A 20,831-nucleotide genomic window follows, 5' to 3' on the forward strand; every position below is an offset into this window, starting at 1 on the left:
GGGTAGATGAGCCTTTCTGTGATTGGCTTTGCAGTACTCTGAATGACTGACCAGCAGTAACAAGTGAGAGGTAAGCTTTTAGCTTTATGACATGAAAGTCTCTGGCAAGCATTTATTTAATGGTACAATGGAATCTGAACCTCAGTCTCAACAATCATGACTCCTACCATGCCACATGTGCAAGGCAGGGCACACAATTTTGAGATGAGGGATCAGACCCCCATTGTACTATTAGTACTTGCCAATGTTGTCAAACCATTGTGAAAACTGAATACTGAGTTTTGATTCAAAAATTCAAATTACTCTAAGTCTTCCTGTTCTCTTTTGGGGGAGAGTCTCTAACATGCATTTCCTGAAGCAAGAAATCTGCTTCTAGCTCCTTTATAGTAGCTACACCAGGGGCAGGCAAAGTCTGGCCCGTGGGCTGGATTGGGATTTCCAAGCAGCCCCTGACCATGTCACTGGGGCTGGTTTGCAGGGAAACCCCAGCAGTAGCCATGCCTTACAGTACGGAAACAGGGTTTCCATGGAGACTGGCCCCAGCAGTGCTGGCAGGGTGTGCAACTGGGCAGAGAGCTGCTCAGGGTCTGGGACCTTGCACCAGTAACAGCGTGATCGGGAGCCAGGCCAGAGCCATGATCTGCAGCCCACACACCATGGGAGGGGCATGCAGGCAGCAGATCATGGCTCTGCCCTGGCTCTGGACCACGCTGTCACCACAACAAGATCCCAGCCCCAGACCTGAAGCAGGTCCCTGCCCTACGGCGCACCTGCCAGCAGTGCTGGGGCAGGTCTACCTGGAAACCCCAGCCCATGCTGTCACAGTGTGGCCACTGCTGGGATCTCAATGGAAACCAACCCCCAGTGACAAGGGCAGGGGCTGCTAGGAAATGGGAGTCTGGCTGCCGGTTGAATCCACCAATTTGTTCACCCCTGAGCTAGAAAGCAAATGAGAAACTCTGTCCTGAAATATATAGTTCCCATATCCAACATCACCATTTCTTTAAAAAACAGGGACTCTGTCCTGTAGCTACAGACCTAAAGATCTAGCCAAATAATTTAAATACAGGCAAATGAGAAGAGTAACATAAAAGAAAAAAAGTAAAACAAATGAATTTCAATATGCTAAAGTCTTAAAATCTCAATGATTTGTAGTTGTCTAAATGCTGTTAATTAAATGCTGTTGATCTTTGACATACCTTTATTTCCTCTATGTCAGCAGTCTGAAGTTTCTCTCTGAAATGCTTATCTGTTTCCAAGACATCTATCACTTGCCTGAGATATTCATCATAATAAAGTCCAGTATCCTTTAGAAAAAAAAGTTGTAGTTCAGGAAAATACGCTGTTACATGTTTTTGTTTCATATAAGTCTGAAGATTACATAAAAATCGCATTGAATCTCAAACCTCAGCCACATCCAAGGTATAATGCTCTGCCTTGCAAAGCATCAGCAATAAAACTTGAATTTCTGTGTTTTTGTTCAGTTGTACAAAATATAACAAGTTAAATTCTTGTGCTTTATTCTGGCACCTGACAGGGGAATAGAGAAAGCTGTTAAAATGCACATCACACCCATTGGGGTTTATCATGCAAATAGACTGTGAGAGCTTTTATAATTCACCTGTTAGACAAATAAGCCAAAGCGATTCAGAATTCTGTAAATCCTTTTAGTTCCCCCAAGGAGGAAAAAAGCTTTGAGTTTCCACTTGATACATTTACCCAAAATTCTTCTCTCTCTCTCTTTCACCCACACCTCCCCCCACCTCTCTCTCTCCCTCTTGGCTGATTCCAATGACACCCTCCACGTCTTCCACCTCTTCCACTTCCTGGTCCAGGTTCATGTCAAATGTGAATCTGGATACTTCACTTTGCAACAAAATGCAGACATCCTTGTCCAGTGCTGAGCCATCTAGGTGGCCCTCTGCAAGGAAGACAGACAGCTTGTCGAGGGGCATGGGAGAGTGGGTTTCAAACTCCAGTGACATGGTGTTTTTTGTCGCTGCCAAGTGTTTCATGATCATCGACCCCTGGGAGGGCCATACACTTTGAACTTGCACCATTTGATTTTAATATTTATGTAATAAAGATTTAAAAAGTCAAAAAAATCTCTCTCCCTCCCTCCCTCCCTCCTTCCCTCTCTCCACCCACTTCCAATGTTGAAAGAAGCAATCACAAGGAATGTGAGTCCAATACCCTGCTTGCCTTCTAAATATCAAGTAAATCAGACTGGGGGAACCTAATGGAAGTGCAGGGTATCAGAACTGCATTGCTGGGGATTTAACAGACTATCCAGATTGTGAAAAAGGGGCGTTTTCACAAGCTGGACAAAGTTCTTGTAGCATCAGGCTACATTTACATCCATTGTTTTCCCTATGAGTTTTTAGCAAAGAGAACAATTCCAGGAGTCCAGATTGCTGGTACTGAAACCGTTTTGGGAACAGAATGAGCCCTTTCCAAGATTTTGTGTATGATAGCAGTACTTTGCTGTGCAGTGAGCATCAAATAATATTATTGTTTAAAACCTGTTACATACACTTTGGACAAAAATTCATTTTCCACTTTAGTGCACACACAGTCTTAACTCCGTCTCTTTGACATGATTACCTACTGCATTCACAGACATTGTGCTTTTGTTACCAAGAAAATTCAGTGTCTGAAAAAAATCTGTGTTCACTTAATCTAACATTCTGTCATTCACTTTAGAAGACCAAATTAGGAGTTGTGTTCATCTCGGCAAAGATAAATAGGTAAAAACTTATTTTAAAGATAAACTCCTCCCAGTGGACTACATTAAACAATGGCAATTCATCCCATCAGAAGCTGTGTGCACTGCCTTAGTTACCTTGCTAGTCCTATCTGAGCAAGGAGTCTGAAGCAAATATTAAATGCCTAAACCTGAGATTTTGATACCCACATGGACGTGCAGAATTTGACTATTTTTCTCTCCATATGTAACTCCAACAAAAAGGCATTTACATTTCAAGATGGAAAGCACTAAAACCATAATACATGATCTCCATTTACTAAAATTAATTTACTTACTGGGTTTTCTATTTTCTCTCCTTCTACATGGGGTTCTCCTTTCACTTTTGTCTTGTCTATGTCTATAGGCACTGCTTCCAAAGTAATTAGAAGGTATGTCACCAGCAGAACACACTGTTGTACTATGACAGCTGTCCACCTCATCTGAAATAAAAGATCAAAAATATAACTCATAAAATTAAGTATCAACTAACTTATTGTGCTGTAATATTCAGTACAAACAAGCATGCCTGCATGCACTAATAATAACTCACCAATTACCTGTTCTGTTGCTATCAAGAACCCAATAGGGTTAAACACAAATAAGTACAAAGACTTTAAAAATGTAATAGAAGAAGCAGCTTGTTATTATATGTAGGTCTCAACAAAAGTGGAAATAATACTACACTGCTTGTGTTTGTAATGTAACTAATACTTTAACCACAGTCAGGACAGGAATGGGGCATTACAAAGATATTGGCTTCTACATGTGTAAATGAAGATGCTCTAAAAAAGCTGCTATTCTATTGCAATGTATTTTAACTCTGTAGAATAGTTTGGGATGAAAGAATATTTAGCAACTTTACACGGATTTTAGATGTTTTACAGATGCACAAAATCGATTAGTATTAAGAAAGACCTGATGCTACAACTAATGAGATTAAAAAAAACAATGATATGAAGGGGAGATGGATCAAAGATTAGAGATATGGCATATTTGCCTATTTTGGAATAAAGATTTTCTCTCCCCAACTATTCTCCCCTGATCAATAGGGGAAAAATGCCATAGTCACCAGAGGTTGTCAATTATTGGTACTGTAGGCAGGTCCTTAAATATTTTGGCTATTATCTTTAAAAGACAAAGTTTTATATTCTGCAGAAGCAGCTTTTGGACACTTACTCATTTCAGAGCTCAGCTGCTAATGATGAAATATCTGCAGACTTCATTGCTAGGTCAGTGATACAGATGACTTTGGAAATATTGATGTAATATTGTCAGTGCATAATTAGCTTAGGTAAATCAAAGAAAGAGATATAAGCATGTCATGAATGTAGAGTGAGACAGACAAAAAGAAGCATATTTGTTACAAGGGCAATTTCTGTACGAGTGATTTAGCTAGCCATGCAGTTAATTCTATCACAAAGTATTGAGATCCAGTGACAGCAAATCTTTGTGAGATGAGCTAGAATTAGAGCATGCAATGCCAATTTTCTTGGATGTAAAATGAAGCACTCATAAGACCTTCATGCTTTTGCCTGACCTTAGATGGCTCTTAAGTGACAAGCTAAATGAAAACAGCAATGTTAAAATCATTAAATAACTAGTGTTGATGCCTGCGACTCCAACTTGATATTTTAATTGTAATACGGAAAAAAAGTGTCACCTCCCCCCCGCAAAAAAAAAAATCCTTGCTGCCTCCTTCAAAAATAAAATGGAATTGATCTGCTGGAATCAGTGAGATAATTTCGAGCCCTCTGCAAAGAGCTGACAGCTTCTAAAACAAGAGGGCTGTGCTGAGTTTGTAGACCTATTGCATGATGGAGTTCATGACTTAACATCAGAGACTAAAATGTTGTGATCTTACAAAAATATGCAGTAATTAAGGTGATCAAAATTATTTTGAAGTGCTCTCTGCCCAGCTTCCTGATCTCAAGAAAATAATTTGGAAATGAATCATCTCAGAGTCTTATAGTAATTATCAAGTCAAATGTTTCTACCAACCTTCTTAAATGTGATGGTCTAGCAGACAAGCATTCATACGCATCAGTACTCAGCAACCTTTGACACTAGAATATTCTTGTGCATGACGCGTGAGTAAGCAGGTACATAGCAGTACACGTTCCAATAGGACTGTACTCAGTAAGGGGGGAAACAAATAATAAACTGGTATCAGAACTACATAAAAGGTAGTTCTAAGACAGGCAGATTTGCAGTTAATTTCCCCTCCTGTTCTTCATGTGTATTAGACCAGGGGTCAGCAACGTACAGCCCACAGACTAAATCTGGCCTGCAGAGCCACTGGATCCAGCCTATGGTGCAAGTAAGCAGTGGAAGGCTTTGGCCACGCTGTGCCGTGCCACACTACAGTCCAGCGGCCAGATGCTTCACCCTTAGCCAGATCCTTGTTGCAGCCTTCCTTCAACCTGAACTGGATCATTCTGGCCCATCCCCAAGAAAATGATCACCAGTCTGGGTAGAACAACTACTCTGTGACCCAGCCCAAATACAGCTTTCCACTGAGCAGTTTTGTAACCAGTTAGTGGCATGACTTGTGTCATGCCAATATCTGTTTAGCACAACAATAATTAACAGTATGTTGCCTATGCCAACAGCCACCTACATAGGCACATCTGTCTTCCTGTTACCACTTCGCAATCTTGCTGTCCTATGTTGAAAGGATCTGGTATGTTGGTCTGTGCCACCTTGCTGCCTGGCCTTTCTTCCTCCTAAACTTCACTGCTCTCTGCATTACTAGCACCTCTCCTTAGATATGTTCTCCTATCACATTATTCTCCTGCTGAGGTACCATGGGAGACATCTCCCACATACAAACACGGGCAGGCAGCAAAATAAGTCTGAATGTACCAAATTGGTTCAGTTAATGAAAAGAAAGTGCAAAAACCTGAACCACGTTTGCTGCAAGCATTGCAGATAACAATGCTGTCTGATTAGAGAGATACTCTTTTACTCATAACAGCAACAGCCCCTCAGCCCAGGGATTCTTATCCCCCAGCCCACAGGCCAAATGTGGCCCTGCAGAGCCATGGCATCTAGCCCACGGGTCTTCCCACAGGTCAGCAAACTTAATGGCAGGGGCAGTGGCAAATAAAATTGCCACGCCTCTCCACTGCCATGTTCCCAACCTCCACAGGACTGGATCAGGGCAATGCCATGTCCCTCCCAAACAGCCAGGTCAGAGCTGGGCCATGCCTCCTTCCTCCGTAGGGCCCAGTCACAGCTGGGCTGTTCTCTGACCCCTCCACCCCACACTCCCCCACCATCTAGTTGAATTGGGCCCCCCTTCACCACCCTGTGAGCTGGATTGGGCCCACTGGCTGAATCCAGCCCACAGACAGATTGAGCACCATCCACCTGGCCCAAGGGGGAAAAAGTTGGGCACCACTGCCTTAGACCAATGGTTCTCAACCTTTTGAGACTCTAGCCACCCCTCCATAACTTTTCTGAATTTACCGTCACCCCATTTCAAAAACTAATTTATTGCAAACTTTCAGTGGTAGATTTCTTGTCTGCCAGGGGGACGACCAGGTTAGATTCCCAGGTGTGTATCTAACTACAGCTATCAAGCCACCAGACACCCAGACTCAGTCTGGCCTTTGGATTCTGTCTTAAGGGTCTAAAGGGAAGATAGGAAGTCTGGACAGCCTCCATTCTTCTGTATTCCTGTGTAGGCATATGTGTCGAAGGTCCTAGTGACTTCTCATGCATATACCATGATCCAGAAGGATTGACAATTGCCTACTACCACCTCCTTGCTCCTCCTCCCCTTGCCTGGCCCCCCCTGCACGTGCTTACCTCTTTGCACACACGCCCCCCCCGGTATCCTTAAAAGGATCTCAGAGAAGCCCAGTTGAGAATCACTGCTTTACTCTTCGTTACAAATATAGTGTCAGGGATCCTGGGGATAAGCAGAATCCAGTCCACGCTACAAAATGAAACCAGGACTATGTATCATAATTTTTACAACTCCTGCTGCTCTAATCCGCATTAAAAATTGGTTGCATGTTTGATTTCAGTTAGAGGAAAATGCCATTAAAAAATCCTCAAAAGATGGGAGAAGGCATATTAATAACATATATGTAGGCCTGGCAGTATTCGATTTTTATCACTAAATGTTGATAAGTGTCGATTTTTTTTATCACTAAATGTTGATGTGTTGATTTTTGACCTACGATTTTATAAAGCTAATAACAGTATACTGTCATTATTAAATTGTCTGCACCCCACATCCTGAATTGTGTGTAATCCCAAATTTTTTTAATGGATACAAATCTAAATAAATACTGAAAAATAAACATCAATTTTAGGCACTGAAATTATTAAAAAATAAAAATTGAATTCTCCCAAGCCTACAAGCAGAACGGAACAAGGGAGTAGGAATCCTAGGAAAAGCCATGACCATAAGCTAAAGACAAGCAAAAGCTTATGAGAGCCAAGGGACCTCTAATGCGCGCTAATGCAATATGGGCCAACCTTTTTGGCAGGTGTGCCACAAATTAGCCTCACACCCTGCCCAAGTGCCACTTCAATCCTTCTCCCTTACTCAGTCTGCCACGCAGCTTTCTCCTCCCTGGCCTGCACTCCCTGACCAACTGCTGCTCTGCTTTCTGCTCCGCACCTGATCTGATACTCTGCTTTCCACCCTCTATCCTACTACTTTGCAGCCTGCCTGTCCCTTCCCAGTCTGCCTCATGCCACACACACAGGCTGCCCATGCAACCTGTAGCATCTGTGCTACAGTTGGCCAATGCTGCTCTAATGCATCATTTGAATTTTTTTAAGGTTATAAAGAAATGTGTATTTTTATTTTTTCACTGAAAGAAAACACATTTTCTATGATAAAGCACACAATTTGGACCTCTGAACATACATACACTTTGCTTGCTCCAAGATGTTTTCAAATATACAAATGCATGTTTAGCAATACAAGCATAACATTAGTTTCCATTCTACGTAAGTGGACATATGTTATATTTCTCAAAAGCTGCAAACGCCCAATTTACTAATACTGATTCTGTGTGAACCTGATTAAAGTTTCCTCACATGGGAGGAACATGAAATTGGAAGCCAGGAAATCAAGCTCTATTTCTGGTTCTGCCACTGACTCACTCCTTGGCCTCGGGGAAATCACAAAGGCTGAAAAAGTTTCATCACTGGCCTTGATCGTTGGTGTGTACTGTTTATTTATCCAGACACTTCTTTCCACAGTTGCAACTAATATCATGGGAGGGTGCTCAGAAGCTTTGGAAATTAGGCCAAATATCTCAGGTTGAGCACTGAAATCAGAGACATTTGAACCATGTTAGCTTTAACTATGCAGGAACACTGAAGAACGAAAACGAAACGAACAAAGGCAGATTTGTCCCTCAATTATATCAATGCAATCAAAGTTAGTGGAATTTGGATTTACATTGCTGTATCTCAGATCAGAATATAGCCTATAGTTTGCTACATGGGGACCTTTTCACACCTGCTTTGTACAGCCTTTTAAGCACCTAAAATGCTAGATGCACATCTATACACATACACTAAAGGTGAGTTTGGTACAATTACTAGCCTAATCTACAGGGCACTGAAACAAAGAGAAATGAGGCTTGACAGGCATTATCCAGACATTTACAGCAACAAATGGAAATCTGGGTTCTATTTGCTTCCTTTGTTGGCAATTTTTGCTAAAATACCTTACAGTGTAATAGGACCTTGATGAATCTTACAATTGTTTACTGTCAACACAGCCTATATGGGAAAAACAGTATAAGAGTAAATAATTTAATCCAGTTTTTCAAGAAGGGCTACCTCTAATGCACATACACTTCGGCATGATACCCACAAGATTTTCACATGCATTTTTGCATCAACAACTGAAATTCATATTCATTTATGAATGCGTGTACCTTTAAGTAGTTGCTCGTGCAACACAACCTTTCAGATTTATACCGCCAGTTCATTCTGTGGATGCACATATTGTTAGTGCAAATCATGCCTGATAAAAAGAGTTTGTAGATATATACCCGTGGACTTAAGAACCCTTTTCAGATTCTAAAGGCATTTTAAATAGGATGCTCAATGGGTCATTTTTAGTCTGGCTATTTAGTCTAGTGGGTCTTGTGTAGTTAAGCAAGTTAGGGTCTCTCAAAAATTCCACCTTCTGCAATTTAAATAGCTATCAGATAACATTTGATCCGATTCCCCCCTCCCTCCCTTTCCCTCTCATCTGCCTTCTGAAAACCAGATGTTCTGGTAGTTTCCCATCAAAAGAAGAGGATCAGGGATTCATGGATCAGGCACTTTACATTTTTTAAGTGACTTGCCCTCATTGCAATACTTGTGTTAATAGTCTAGCCAAAGCCTAAAAACACGTGGGTACCACGAAGAGTTACAACTTGTCAGAGGCCTGCCATGGATCAACAGGAAACCTACAGGAATGTCCTCACTTTGCAAAATTCTACATTTTAATAGCTGGTTTCCAGGGAAATTTTGAGGCACTCAATTGCTTTTAAGTATTTTGAGGCACCTGAATTGTGCTTTAAAAGTTAGAAACATGCTTTGCAGAACAACTAACAAAGTGAAAACAGTCATCTGGCATAGACATGTCATAGCCCAAGCTTATGTTTATCAACATGGCATGCATAAGAGCTGGTGACTAAGATATGAATCAGTGCTCAGATTGGGAAAAATCACTACCATGAATCACTAAAACCATTCTACTGTGTAACATACAGCAAGAACAAAATAGGTTGGTACCAAGAGCTGACATTAAGCTATTAAATAAAAAGAAAAGATGTACCTTTTATTTAAATACTTTTCTGTCAAAAGACATCAACATGGGCCTTCATGGCCCTTCTGACTGATGATCCTTTTAAAAAGAAATCATATAATCCATTTTGGAAGTCAGATTTCTGCTCCTCGTTGCTGTGATGGGTGCTACAGACAAAGGACGAAACCCTGTCACCTTTTAGGCACTTAAGTTTACTTCTATTCCACCTTACTCAAGCCCAGAAAAAATATGAATGCAACTCTCCCTATCATCTTAGTCCTATGACTAAAACACAAAAAGGAGTGAGCTTTCATTATTCAGTAGACATAAATCAAATCTTCCAAACTTTACACTACTGGGAGGATGGGTACGCATGTGCGCACCCCCCCCCCCGCCAGTTGTATTTTACCTCAGTAATTAAATATTCCTTGATCTAGGACAGTGGTTCTCAACCTTTTTAGACTCCAGGAATCTCTCAATAGACTTGTGGCATGCCTCAGAAAATGCTAGTTCTTAGTTTTTACTCTTTTGCTCGAATACAGAAAAGTAGTAAGAACAATTCTTTGTTGCAAAGAACTCAGAAAGACCCCAACAGGTCAGAATGTTTTGGACACTGTGAATTCCCATGTGAAAACTCTAGGTTTATCTGGTGAATCATGTCTGCACACCTAACTACAACACCCTGATTGAGAACCACTGATACAGGGAGAGAGAGAACACGTGAGCACGACTCCAAACTCCTGGTTACACACTCACCTGGGAGACAGGACCTAGGGTCCAGTTCTTGTCCCCTGAATATTTCGCTATATTAAGCACTCACCTCTGCTCTCAGCATTTCCTACTGATAGCCTTGGCAGGATGCCATTTTTAATTGGTAAACACTGATAAACACCAATTTCACCTCACGTTCAAATCAATGAAAAAATATTTCCATCGTTAATAACTGAAATGTATAGAAAGGGGACGTAAGAAAAAGATGATGGCTGATAGTGCGTGAGACAACAGGGGGAGCAGTCCTACAGAACTGTGCTGACTATAGTTTGGACAAACTCCCGAAAACCCCAAGGGACTGGAAACAAAGGAAGAGGAAGTGACAAAGCGAACGAGGGAGCTATAAGTGAGCAGAGCTGGGCCTGATGGCAGCTCTGCCATTCAGCTGGCGGCAGTCCTACTGTAGTTACATTTGTCACTAATAAATTAATAAATTGTCACTCCTAATTTCATGCGATCCTGAAAATTTAAATCAATAAAAACTCAAAATAAATGCTTAAAAATAAACATAGATATTATCCATCAAAATTATAAAAAGGTAAAAATTGAATTCTGCCAAGTCTACATGTTGGCTGCCTTAGGTGTCTGTCTCCTCAGCATGCCAACTTTCATGACTTTCTTTCCTACATGCCCAGCTCTCCTCAGATACTGTACAAAAGTGCAGACAATTATTTCAGGCAGAGGGCCACTTACTGAGTTTTGGCAAGCTATCGAGGGCTGCATGACAGGCAGCCAAGGGCAGATAAATATTAATTTTCTAAAGTTTTTAGGGGCCCTGCAGGCCAGATAGAATGGCCTGGCACACCACATCTGGCCCACAGGCCATATTTTGCCCACCCCTGTTGTACAAGCTGAAGGACAGGCTGGAGATACAGGTTTGCAAGGTGGGCAGATCAAAACCTGATGATGTTTAACATGGAGAAATGTAAGGTGCTTCATCTGGGGAGAAATAATCCGCAACACATTTATAGGCTTGGCAGTGCTATACTTGCCAGCACCATAACTAAAAGAGACCTGAGGATTGTGATAGCCCACAGAATGAAGGAGTCAAAAACGACTTGATGCACACTTTGCTAGGGTTACCTGACCTCAGCAGTCTTTCCTGCCCAAGTGCACGGGGGCTGGACCTGATGATATCGTGAGGTCCCTTTCAGCCCCTAACAACTATGAATCTAAGGGTGCAAACACAACTAGCAGCTGAACTGTTCCAAAGTGTCACTGATTAGGAACTGAGTCACGGTTGCGTAAAATGCCATGGGAGTAAGCACCCAGCCCAGCATACCTCACAACAGGCAACTGAGAGAGGAGTGCTTGCATCCATGCTGTGGGGATACCACGGGATGAGTGACCTGTGGCTGGAGGCATCTTCACTTGTCTGCTTTCCCTTCTCTCCTAAACATGAATTCAATAAATAGCAACAACCTGCACTAGGAAAAGTCTGGAGTATGCTCCCTGACTTGCAGATGAGAAGGATCTGGGGGGAGAGGGTGCGTGGATCCACACTTTTTGGTTCTGAAGGATTAAAGAGGCATTATAAAGGGATGCAGTTGAGTAGAGAGAGGAGACAGCTGCTAGTTAGGAAGACAGCTTTTACTGAACAAACAGTGCAAAGGAGCTTATTCATTAATAAGTAACAAAAGAAAGAGAAAAGGGGAGGTAAGTAAAGTCTGAGCTGCATGCCAGTGCAGCCAGTTGCAACGGTGGGGGAGAAAATGGGGAGAGGGCTGGAAGGGCAGGGGGAGGAGTTCTAGCGTGGGATCCCTGGAGGACTGACCCACCAGACCTATGTTGCAGAATGCTTGGTGTCCACACATAACTTTGAACCTGTTCAAAATAGCACTTGATTGCCCCAGTACACTTCTGAACAACTGCAGATGGCTTTAAACCAGTTTTCATGTCTTTCTACTTCAGGTTTAAACCACATTTAAATTGTTTGCACTGTTTCATATATCCATGTCCTTAACTTGGGTTTCTTATTCCTCTATGGTGACTAGGAACGTAACAGTTAGTTATATGCCACATCACTGAATATTAAGAGACCCAAGCCCCTTTGTGGATCCATCAGAGCCTCTTGATCATCTTTGTATATGTGCTAACCACAAGAGAGAGAGACCAGAAAGATAATTATCAAAAGTAGAGCAATTCTCACTTAAGTAAACAGATTTGCATAAACCATTTGTAAATTATCTTACATTGAGAGAAAAGCCTCTAGTTTGCACCCTTGTTCTTTATTTAAGTAGCAAGGGTATAATCAAACATGGCCAAAGAACCAGATAAGACTTTCATTCATGAAAAGCATTAGCAGAACAATTATGTGTCAAGGGTTAATCACTGTGGCAGCACACCTTTGGGCCCTGCCACTTTAAGGGCCTTAGCAGGCTGCAGACCAGCCCGCAGGTGGGAGCAGACCCAATCAGGTAGTCACATGGCACCCAGGAGGCTGCCCAATTGGTGGAGGGCTGGGAAGCCCAAGTATAAGACCAGGCCTTGAGAACCCAATGGGCAGTTGCTGCAGGGATGCTGCTGAAATAACATTCCCTAGCCAGGGATCTGCTGCTCCTAGAACATCTGGAGATCAGGGTAGGAACTATGGGATGGAAGAGGTTCCTAGTCCTGGGTAAGACCTGAAAACTGCACCCTGCTGGGGTTGGATGGTATGGTGGGGCAGTCTCCAGGAAATGCCACACCTATGCTTCCCCAGTGAAAGGCAAGGATGGGGTGCCATATAGCCTCAACCCCCATGACCTGGTAGTTACCTCATAGAGGGGACAGGCTTGGGGTCCAGGCATGTTGACAGACACCTGAGGCCTGAGTGGGCAGCAGACTGAGTTTGAGATGCCTGAGGCTGGAATCAACCCAGTGTGTGGGGCAGTAGGCCTGACACCCTGTCATAGTGTAGGGCCTGAATTGGGTAGCCTGAAAGTATGCAAGGGATCGGGACCATGAGTGCAAAAAATGAAGCCTGAAGGAGTGCACAGAGTAGGGAGCTGGGGTGGTCCTGAAGGGCTATACAAAGTAGGGCAGTGTGACTGAGGCCCAAGAAAGGGGCAGAGTGAATGTGACCCTACTAAGGGTAGCATACAAGAGGCTTGGCGCAGGATTGAGTTCAGCCCAGTAACGGGCCAAGAGAAATGTCACCTGTATGTGATGCTATCTGCGAAGCACGGGACATGATGTAGGGGTGGTTTAGAGCCATGTATCATGCCCTTGGCATCAGGGCATTAAATGGGCAGCCTCCCAGCTAGGAACAACTCTTTAATTCCAACAAAATTGTGGCAGGTGAGTCAGGTGGGCAGACTGCCCTAAACAGGTGGGTGGGCTGACAATGGGACAGGCTTCAAGACAGCCCCCTGTCACAATCACTAATTGCTAAGAAAATATGCTTTGTTTTGTAAGCAAATGCTTTCAGCATTTTTCAAGAGAATCAATTAAAACAGTTGCATTGAGGTAAAAAATGTTCTATTTGTGCACTATTTATTAAGCTAACCACTGAACATGGCCTGAAGTTTGTAAGCAAGGAACAAATGTGAAAACAAGGGGAAAAAAGGAAATATACAGAATACTATGCCAACAATGGCATATAAAATAACTTTATTACAGAAAGAATCATCAGCATTTGATGTCAACTCAAAAGCTTTTATCTTTCCAAACTAATGAAGCATTATCTGTTTACCCTTCTAGCACTATAGAGATTTCTGCTTTTAAGTACACGCACAAAAAAAAAAAAAAACTATTTACAAAAGTAGTAACATAAAAATTACAAATATTAAAGTTCACGATGAAAGCTAACACTCCTAACTTTCCGTAAAAACAAAGACACTCTACTGGGCAGTTAGTCATCAGGAGAGGATAAGAAAAGAAAGAACTACAATGAGATGCTCAGCCAAGGAAGAAACCACTACGGTGCTTATGTGAACAGGAAAAAAAAAAAACAAACCCAAACCTAGAAGCTAAGAAGATTCTGTGCACCAACAACTTTGATCCTGCTCCCACTGAAGTTAATGACAAATTCCTTCTGACTTCAGTGAAGCAGGACTAGATATTTGGAAGTGTAAAGAGCTATGATCATTACTAACCATATCCTCAGGGGCTCCAAAGAATGTTCTGGTGACACTAAGATAGCAAGGTAAACTCAGCACTAGTACATCATAATGTACATCATAATGTTTATTAATACCAAATATTGGAAGCATTAAACCTGACCACTTCATTTTCTTAATGAACTATTAGCCAATGGGGGGGAAAACATGGCTTTAATCCTGAAAGCAAGGGCTACTTGTAGCAGTACAACAAACCTTTTTGGAGAAGCAACATACAATCGGGGCATCCCAGCTCTAACTTCACATTATACAATCACTGTAAATGTCCACATAAATCCAGGTTTATGACCTGAAAATGGCACTGTCTCGCTTTAGCATAATTGATGCACAACTGCTAAACCTGACATAGAAGCATTTACACAGGCAAGAAGTACAACTCAGAGGTTTACGGATGCTATCATTCTTGGTTATATTCATAAACATCCTATGGCTATTTTATTTTTGTACTTTGGAGAAGTACAAAGCCTATGAACTACATATAAAATGAAGTGCCTATAAAAACTATCATGCCTGAAATAGAACGCAATAGAAAGCTTTCTTTCCTCCCTCATATCTTCTTAAAACCCACTATTTCATGCAGCTCCTTGTCATCTTCTATTTGCCTTTAGTAAAGTTAGACAGCAGCAATGGAAGGGTAAGGGGGTATCTATGTACATCTGTGTGCACATATAAGTGGTAAGCTCTTTGGGACAGGACACATCCATAACTCCTTTTACTGAAGTATTTTGTGAAGTTGTATGCAATTCATATTCATACTAAGTCTCAAGAAATGTTACTCTGATGCCTTGTATGCATTATCACCACCTAGAGGTGCACTGATATATCGGTCCATATTGTATTGGCACCAATTAACAGGAAAACTGACATCATTGGCAATCAGCTTTTTTTGGTCGATGTGGCTGATAACATCACAGATAAATGCCACATGTATTCAGGCAGCTGCAACATGCCAGGAGTGCAGCCTGGCAGCTTAGTGAGCTATGCCTGTGGAAGAGGGAAGGGGGGTGGATTGTCCATGGAGGTGACAAGGAAGGTGGCTCCTGCACACACCCCCAGGGAAGGCATGAGGGGAATGCTGCAGGCTGGGGCCGGGGGCTGCACTGGCCTCTTCCTGGCATGGAGACTGAGCTGTGCCCAGGGCAGGGATGGGGTGGGCAGCAGCGGTGCTGGGAGGGGGAGCTACAAGGCAGCTAAGGCAAATTCTTGGGTGGCTGTAACCCACCCTATAATCCCCCTCCCAGTGCAGCTGCTGCCTGCCCCACACCACCCAGCCTGAGCACAGCCCCACTTGCTGGGAAGAGGCCACAGCAGGCAGCCTGCCCTCACCCTCCACACAAATCCAAAGTGTACCTGTTCCCCCTCAGGGTGTGCACAGTGCAGGGAGCCACTCCCATTCCCCACACCTTCCCCACCTGGGCAGTACCTGCCCCTGCCCCACTCCTTCCCTCACCATGGGGGTTTCAATCTGTCCTCCCCCATGCCTCTTTCTTCCCCTGCCCCCACCCCCACAAGACTTACTGGCTGGACTCTGCTCTCCAAGCTGCCGGACTGCACTTCAGCAATCAGATCAGTAACGGCCAATATGGCCAGTTTAATAATCGGCCGTTGGTATCTGCCAAAAAATCTTTACTGGTGCACCCTGCTTGTTTTTTTCTTGGCACCTGAATAACAATGTTAATGTTTCACTACTTAACAAAAAAAAATCCCTAATACCAATATGTTGTGTGGTAGACTTTCTCCAACTAGCTTTCTATCACCATTTCTTTGAACAATAAACTCTAACACCCATGAGGCTGTCTCATTAATTGAGAAATAGGCAACCTCATGAAGTATCACGTAATGTTTTGTCTTACACAAGACAGTTTATACAAATTACTGTTACTTCCTCCTAATAAAGCTAGATCAGAAAAACTGTTTCGTCCTACAGCATCATTAGCTTTGCCTTTAGATTTGGAGCCAAATACATATGCAAGTAGTCTTACTGAATTCAGTTGGCCAGATTTGTGCATCTTATTTGAACAAAACACCAACTGGCTCCAAAATCAGTATTGTTTTGAACACTTCTGGAGAACTGGTAAGGATTTGTACTGGTACAAAGAAAGGTTCTGAGTACTATATACATTCTCTACATAGAACACCTGTGTAGTTAAGACTGCACAAGTCCATTCCCTATCTATGAACATGAGCAGGGCAATCAACACTGACATCTAAAACAACTTAATTTGAAATGCCTAGCATTACTCAAACATAACAACCTAATAATACATACTCTTCAGAGCCAACCCAAAATTGCTTGCGGTTCCAATCGGTAACCGCACATAATATATACCACCTGTTCCTTAATAACGTACTTAAACACCACAAATTCAACTTTGAGCTCATCAGGACCTCAGTAAGACATCTGGGTCAGTGATGGCCACAGAACATGGCCCAGCAGGATTACCTGTACGAGTAGGGTTTGGAGCCAGATTATTATGTAGATGCTTAAAGATGCACATAGTTATCCAATGAGTTTTTTCAAAAGTGACTACCTGCCTAACTCACATGGTTCCAGTGAGATTTAGGTTCTTCAGTTTTTTTAAAAATCTCCTTAGCAGCCTGTCTGAGTCTTTAAGTATCTATGTGCCCTTAAAATCTGACCCCTGGCCCTTAAAAATCTCACCACAAAAGATGAGAACTGTTGGTCATAAATAGGTTCATGTTTATGTAGGCTTATATTTACTCAAATACTATTTTGTGCAGGAAAACGTTTGGAGTTGATGATTTTTTTATCACATTAAAACAATTATCAACTACATTCTGTATTGTATATCAACTGTATTTCATTCTCCAAATGATTATATTGTGCATTGAAGTTGCTGTGAATTCTGCCACTGACTTCCATTCAAGCAGGACTTGGCACTAGATGACATGCGGTGTCTTTGACTTTTGCTCCAGACACAATAGGCTTCCTTATAATGTGTGTATTGCAGGAGCGTCTGTAATATTTTTGACTGCTGAGCAAACAAGAAAAAGGACAGAACTGCCAGACATTGCTATACAAACACCTTTGTTGTACCCAACTTCAGTGTAAAGCAACTGAGATAAGAGCCTTTAAATTAACAATGAACGGTTTTCATTCTTTATGATAATGTATATCTATTTAGTCAGTATATCGCTGGGTCAATACTTTCACTTCTGTGATTAAGTAAAAGAAGTGTGATGCAACAGGCCTCACTATTTCTGCACTACCATCCCAATAGCCATAGTGGAGTTGTATGTATGTAATTTAAGGCAACATTTGACCTAGAATGTCCACAGGAAACTAATATCATCTTTAAAATAAACTTGTACCCTCCTTCATATTAGCTAATGTTCTGCATTAACACTTGCTGGTATTATGCGGACAATTCACTGAAGTATTTCCTTAAGGAGATACTATCTTAAATTACTAAAGGCCCAGGTCTTATCTTTTCTTTGGCTTTTGAAGTTACATAAAAATGAGCTAACACTGTGAGTTACAGCATCAAGATGCAACGAACAAATTTATATCTGATTTTTTTTTTAGTGCCTGAGGTTAAAGCTGCTCTTTAATCAGACCCTCCCTCAACAGAAAATAAATCAGACACACAAATGTCATGCATAACTTTTAATGGCAATGGAAGTCAGGAACAGACCAAAGGGAGGCTGCAATCCTTAATGTTGCATTTCCTTGATCTTGTTAATTGATGTCACATTGTTTAAACATAAATCTGCACATTCAAGTCCTGTATTTTAAAAACAGTTAGTAATCTCTCTCTTTGGTTTTAATATCAGATTTACATATAAAGGGGCAAATGTAGCCCTTGCCTTTGAGTGCAGAGACCCTACATGGTCAATATAGTGCACTTCTATTGCTTACAGCAGGGGTGCTCAACCCCTGGCCCATCGGCCAGATCCAGCCCCTGGTGACTTGTCATCTGGTCTGCAGGGCTCTACACAAATCTACGGACAGGCCTACCAGCCATGGCCCTGCACACTACTGTCCTGCAGCCCAGCCCCACACCATTCATTTGGCCCTGTGGGGCCATAAGGGTGAGCACCACTGGTTTAAGAGGTATGCTGCTTGCATGAAGTCTTGCAAGTTCCCTATGTTACAGCCAATATGAAGGGGTGAAAATAGAGTTAAAATACCCACTGCTGTCTGTGGGAGATGCTGTGTAAGGAACAGAAGAGGATGACCCAGAAATTGGCCTTAAGTAAGCATTAGGGGGTGACTCATCAGATGCTCTGCCACATCACAGGGAAGAGTTTTTTCCATGCTCACCTGCCCCATTTAGACTCTGAGCTTGATGCAGGCCTGTCAGGGTGATTAAGAGAAAAAGGGAGTAAACCTTCCTTGTTCAGTGTCAGCCTTGTTACTACTGTGATAACATAACTTAAAAATGCTGGACATTATTTTTCCATAGCAAACATTTTTGTCATGGGTAGAGGCAGTTCTACCTGCACATGCATACTGAATGAAACACGTCTCAAATCCAAACTGCTTGTAACCCCGCACAGCCATGTTTCTGGTGCTGGCTGGAAAAATGGGCATTTATTCTCCAACAAGGATGACTCCTTTTTTTTTTCCCCTTGTGAAATACTTCTCTTGCCTCGCTTGCCATAGCAATACACTCCAGTGTTCTGTCTTGACAGTAGCACTGCTGGACTGTTAACTGGAGCGGTTTGGCCCAGTGTATTAAACCAGGGGTGTCTAACAGATGTAGAGTCTAAATGATGGATTTGCACAGGATGGTTTGGCTAGGGCTGATCCTGCTTCAGACAGGTCCCTTCCAGCCCTACTTCTCTATGATTCTATGGGCATGATGCCCCTTAATCTAGCCCCTGCCACTGCCTCTTTCAGTGCACCAGATTCCCACCATGCACAGTGGCTAGGACATATAGTGCCTGCTCTGGCTAGGTCCCTGGCAGCAATGCCCACAGCACCCGCTGAAACCAGCATCCTCAACTGGCCTGAGCAGGTGCAGCTTGGGCTGAATCAGGCATGTGGGCTGGGAACATGGGGTCCACAGCTGATCCAACCCATAGCCCAACCCCAAGCCACGCTGGCCCATGAGGCCAGGTGAGTTTGACAGCCCTGGATTACCCTGCCATCTGGTCTTTCACAAGGTCCTCTTAGAGGCCGGAAGAATTGGCCAAAACAGCCCTCATGGCCCTTGCACAACAAACGGTCCCTCAGCACCATGCTGCAGTGAGGTAGCTGCCACCCAGCCCCCCTATTTAGGGCTAACTGCTTATGCAGAGATGGGCAGGCACCACCAACTCATTTCTTGGGAGAAAAGAAAGGCAAAAACTGGCACGGAAGTGATGTCAAAGGGTCAGACGGCATACACTAAGGGGGGGTGGGGGGCACTCAATCCCTGGAGGTTTTTAAGGTCTGGCTGGACAAACCCTTGCCTGGGGTGATGTCGTTGGGGTCAGCCCCGCTTTGAGCATGGGACTGGACTAGGTGCCCTCCCGAGGTACCCCCCGGCCCTGATGATCTAAGACTCCCAGCTGGGCACTAACTCCAGTGGGGCGGCAGCAGCAAGGAGCCCGGTCCGCAGCCCGGAGAGGGCGCTCCGCCCCCCGCTAGCGAGAAGCACTGTCCGGGCCGGCCAGGGCAGGTGCCACGCCGCGTGGAACGCCCCGCGGTGTTCTAGAACGTGGGGTTCTAGAATGCGGGGTTCTAGAACGCGACGGAGCTGCCCGAAAGCCACATGAGCTGCGCCCCGGCCGCAGCAACAAGTAGGGAGCCCCCCCCACCCCCGGTGCCCCAGGGGGTTACCTTGCCCTCCGGTCCCGAGCCGCTCTGCCCTGCCTGCCGGGGAGAGGGAGCGGCAGGCGCGTGCGTGCCGCGGGGGCTCAGCAGCCAGAGGCAACCCCACACACACCTGCACTCGCACTCGCACCGACCCCTCCTCCCGCTGCCCCACGAGCCGCTCTCCGCCGAGCCCCCCCGCTTCCCCGGCTCCCATTGCCATAGCGATTGGGCCCGCCCCTCGGGGCGCGCGGATTGGCGGAGCCTGGCCCTCGCGGAGGGCTCCGATTGGGCGCGGAAAAGGGGCAACTGGTGATAGGCTGCGCGGCGGGGCCGAGCTTGGTTGCGCAGAAAAGGTACGTGGCGCTAGCGAAAGGGGTGGGGCTTGCGAGGCGCGCTCGGCGGCGGGGCCACGGCTGAGCCTGCTGGTGGGCGCTGCTCCGCGGTGGCCGCTGTCGGGGGGCGGGGCCTCGTTTTGCCTCTCTTCCCTTGGCTCTGGTGCTTGTGTTGCTCTTTGGTTTGTTGTATCCCCTCTTGGCTGTCTCTGCATCGGCGGGGGTCTCCCTCAAAACACGCACTGGGACTTCCCAGAGAAGATGCAGTCCCCAGGGCTGGCGGGAGGAAGCTCTGGCTGTGCTTTCCTCTCACGCTGCAGAAGCCGCTTCAGGCCGCTACTGGCTT

At 44.0% G+C, this 20,831-nt stretch overlaps 1 protein-coding gene across 2 annotated transcripts in view; it reads right to left on the minus strand.

The window, feature by feature from the left end:
* The window catches only part of NUCB2 (nucleobindin 2), a 51,095-nt gene extending 30,751 nt beyond the window's left edge, over positions 1–20,344 (minus strand). For both annotated transcript variants that reach the window (XM_019552020.1, XM_019552021.1), the window contains exons 1-3: positions 20,178–20,344; positions 3,043–3,186; positions 1,200–1,307 (exon numbers count right to left, since the gene is read on the minus strand). In XM_019552020.1, coding sequence (XP_019407565.1) covers positions 1,200–1,307; positions 3,043–3,186 — 252 coding nt within the window. In that variant the 5' untranslated portion in view covers positions 20,178–20,344. The remainder of the gene's footprint in view (positions 1–1,199; positions 1,308–3,042; positions 3,187–20,177) is intronic.
* Positions 20,345–20,831: the final 487 nt, after the last annotated feature.

Source organism: Crocodylus porosus, unplaced genomic scaffold, assembly GCF_001723895.1.
Source record: "Crocodylus porosus isolate Cpor-Errol unplaced genomic scaffold, CroPor_comp1, whole genome shotgun sequence".
NCBI classification, from domain to species: Eukaryota; Metazoa; Chordata; order Crocodylia; family Crocodylidae; genus Crocodylus; species Crocodylus porosus.